The 2,500-nt window shown below is 50.4% G+C and overlaps 1 protein-coding gene across 2 annotated transcripts in view; it reads right to left on the bottom strand.

Annotated features, from left to right (window-relative positions):
* Positions 1–105: 105 nt before the first annotated feature.
* Positions 106–2,500, bottom strand: part of upk1a (uroplakin 1a) — a 19,056-nt gene continuing 16,661 nt past the window's right edge. For both annotated transcript variants that reach the window (XM_070874068.1, XM_070874069.1), the window contains exon 8: positions 106–1,244. In XM_070874068.1, coding sequence (XP_070730169.1) covers positions 1,200–1,244 — 45 coding nt within the window. In that variant the 3' untranslated portion in view covers positions 106–1,199. The remainder of the gene's footprint in view (positions 1,245–2,500) is intronic.

The raw sequence follows: 2,500 nt of genomic DNA, 5'->3' as shown, positions 1-2,500 counted from the left end.
CCCTCCGACAGTGCGGGGCTCCCTCAGTACTGCCCCTCCGACAGTGCGGCGCTCCCTCAGTCCCGTGCCAGTAACCCAGTCAGCCAAGCCACTTGGAACACCAACAATTGTGGAATCATTTAATAGTGTATAAAATATACAAGTGTTTAACTGCGATACACGAGCTGTAGAGGCAAAGGGGGATATAAAAATCACTGGTACACAGAGCTGGGCGTGTGGGGGTATTCATCGAGTCTAAACGAGAAGCCGACACTCTTTACCCTGTTCCCCAGGCCCCTTCGTACATTGGAGTCAGTTCACAAGCATTCGGTGCGCAAAACAGCTCCCAAATTAGCCAACCTTACATTAAGTAATCGAACGACACAGCCCCCTGGTGTGGGTCGACAAGAGTCGATTCCCAACCCCAGGCAGTCCCGAATCCAGAGATAAGCCAGCACTGCTCCCGACGTTAAAGCAGTTCCAGTCAGGAGTCACGGATCTGGGAGTGATTGTGGAGCAGGGAGAGCGCCAGACCGAACCAACGACCCGCACCCCCCCAATCACTCGGAGTGACGATATTACTCAAATCGCCAAGTGTGTTCCCGCAACTGCCACACTGTCCGACAGACCCAACACCGGGCGATAGGACCCTTGAGACAAGCGAGAACAGAGGAGGGAGCTGGGGTTAGAGGTCCTGTTGCTATGGGTAGTCGGAGGAACGCTGGTGGAGCAGGAATGTTTCGGACATGGAATAATCAGCCTTCTCCAGTCCACCGTTGGGGGGGGGGAAAAGACCTTTGCAAGGGAGGTGCAGAATGGTGGGATTTTTACCCCAAAGCTACCCAACGTCCTGAGGGTCGGAGACTCAACAGCAAGCCCCAACAATGTCTAAACCTGAGCCCGAGGCAACCAGAGACAACTTGGCAAGACGCTACAACCGTTCAAGGGCGCCTCTATAGATGCTCGCTCGGTTTGGTAGCGAAGACCTCGATTAGTTTATCGTATAACCAAGGATGGGTCTCGGGGTGACTCCCCGCTGGAGTGGGGCAGAGCGAGGGAGGGAAGGGGAAGAGGGAGAACTTTGCTGGATTAAATCCGTGTGTGTTGTGCCAGAGTCAAGGTACATTAAACAAACATTTCATCAACATGCAGCGGAGAGATCACCGGCCGGGTTATGTACACGTCTCGAATGGCCAGCAATCCTTCACACACCCGATCCTCTACAGCGTGGTGAGGTAGTACATTGTGAGAATGAGAAGCACAAACTAGAAAAAAAGGGAAGAAAAATAGCAAAATGTCACTCCTGTGTCGCTCACCGAGTCTGCGTCAGTCCGTAGACAAAGACTCGCTTCAACTGGACAAACCTGCTAGAATTTCTTTGAGGATGTAACTAGTAGAGTGGACAAGGGAGAACAAGTGGATGTGGTGTATTTGGACTTTCAAAAGGCTTTTGACAAGATCCCACACAAGAGATTGGTGTGTGAAATTAAAGCACATGGGATTGGGGGTAATGTACTGACGTGGATAGAGAACTGGTTGGCAGACAGGAAGCAGAGAGTCGGGATAAACGGGTCCTTTTCAGAATGGCAGGCAGTGACTAGTGGGGTGCCGCAGGGCTCAGTGCTGGGACCCCAGCTATTTACAATATACATCAATGATTTGGATGAGGGAATTGAATGTAGTATCTCCAAGTTTGCAGATGACACTAAGCTGGGTGGCGGTGTGAGCTGTGAGGAGGATGCTAAGAGGCTGCAGGGTGACTTGGATAGGTTAGGTGAGTGGGCAAATGCATGGCAGATGAAGTATAATGTGGATAAATGAGGTTATCCACTTTGGTGGTAAAAACAGAGAGACAGACTATTATCTGAATGGTGACAGATTAGGAAAAGGGGAGGTGCAACAAGACCTGGGTGTCATGGTACATCAGTCATTGAAAGTTGGCATGCAGGTACAGCAGGCGGTTAAGAAGGCAAATGGCATGTTGGCCTTCATAGCGAGGGGATTTGAGTACAGGGGCAGGGAGGTCTTACTGCAGTTGTACAGGGCCTTGGTGAGGCCTCACCTGGAGTATTGTGTACAGTTTTGGTCTCCTAATCTGAGGAAGGACATTCTTGCTATTGAGGGAGTGCAGCGAAGGTTCACCAGACTGATTCCCGGGATGACAGGACTGACATATGAGGAGAGACTGGATCGACCGGGCCTGTATTCACTGGAGTTTAGAACAATGAGAGGGGATCTATAGAAACATAAAATTCTGACGGGACTGGACAGGTTAGATGCAGGAAGAATGTTCCCGATGTTGGGGAAGTCCAGAACCAGAGGTCACAGTCTAAGGATAAGGGGTAGGCCATTTAGGACCGAGATGAGGAGAAACTTCTTCACTCAGAGAGTGGTGAACCTGTGGAATTCTCTACCGCAGAAAGTTGTTGGGGCCAGTTCACTAAATATATTCAAAAGGGAGTTAGATGTGGCCCTTACGGCTAAAGGGATCAAGGGGTATGGAGAGAAAGCAGGAATGGGA

The sequence above is a fragment of the Pristiophorus japonicus genome, unplaced genomic scaffold, assembly GCF_044704955.1.
Source record: "Pristiophorus japonicus isolate sPriJap1 unplaced genomic scaffold, sPriJap1.hap1 HAP1_SCAFFOLD_665, whole genome shotgun sequence".
NCBI classification, from domain to species: Eukaryota; Metazoa; Chordata; class Chondrichthyes; family Pristiophoridae; genus Pristiophorus; species Pristiophorus japonicus.
This window is presented reverse-complemented; position numbering and strand designations above follow the sequence as displayed.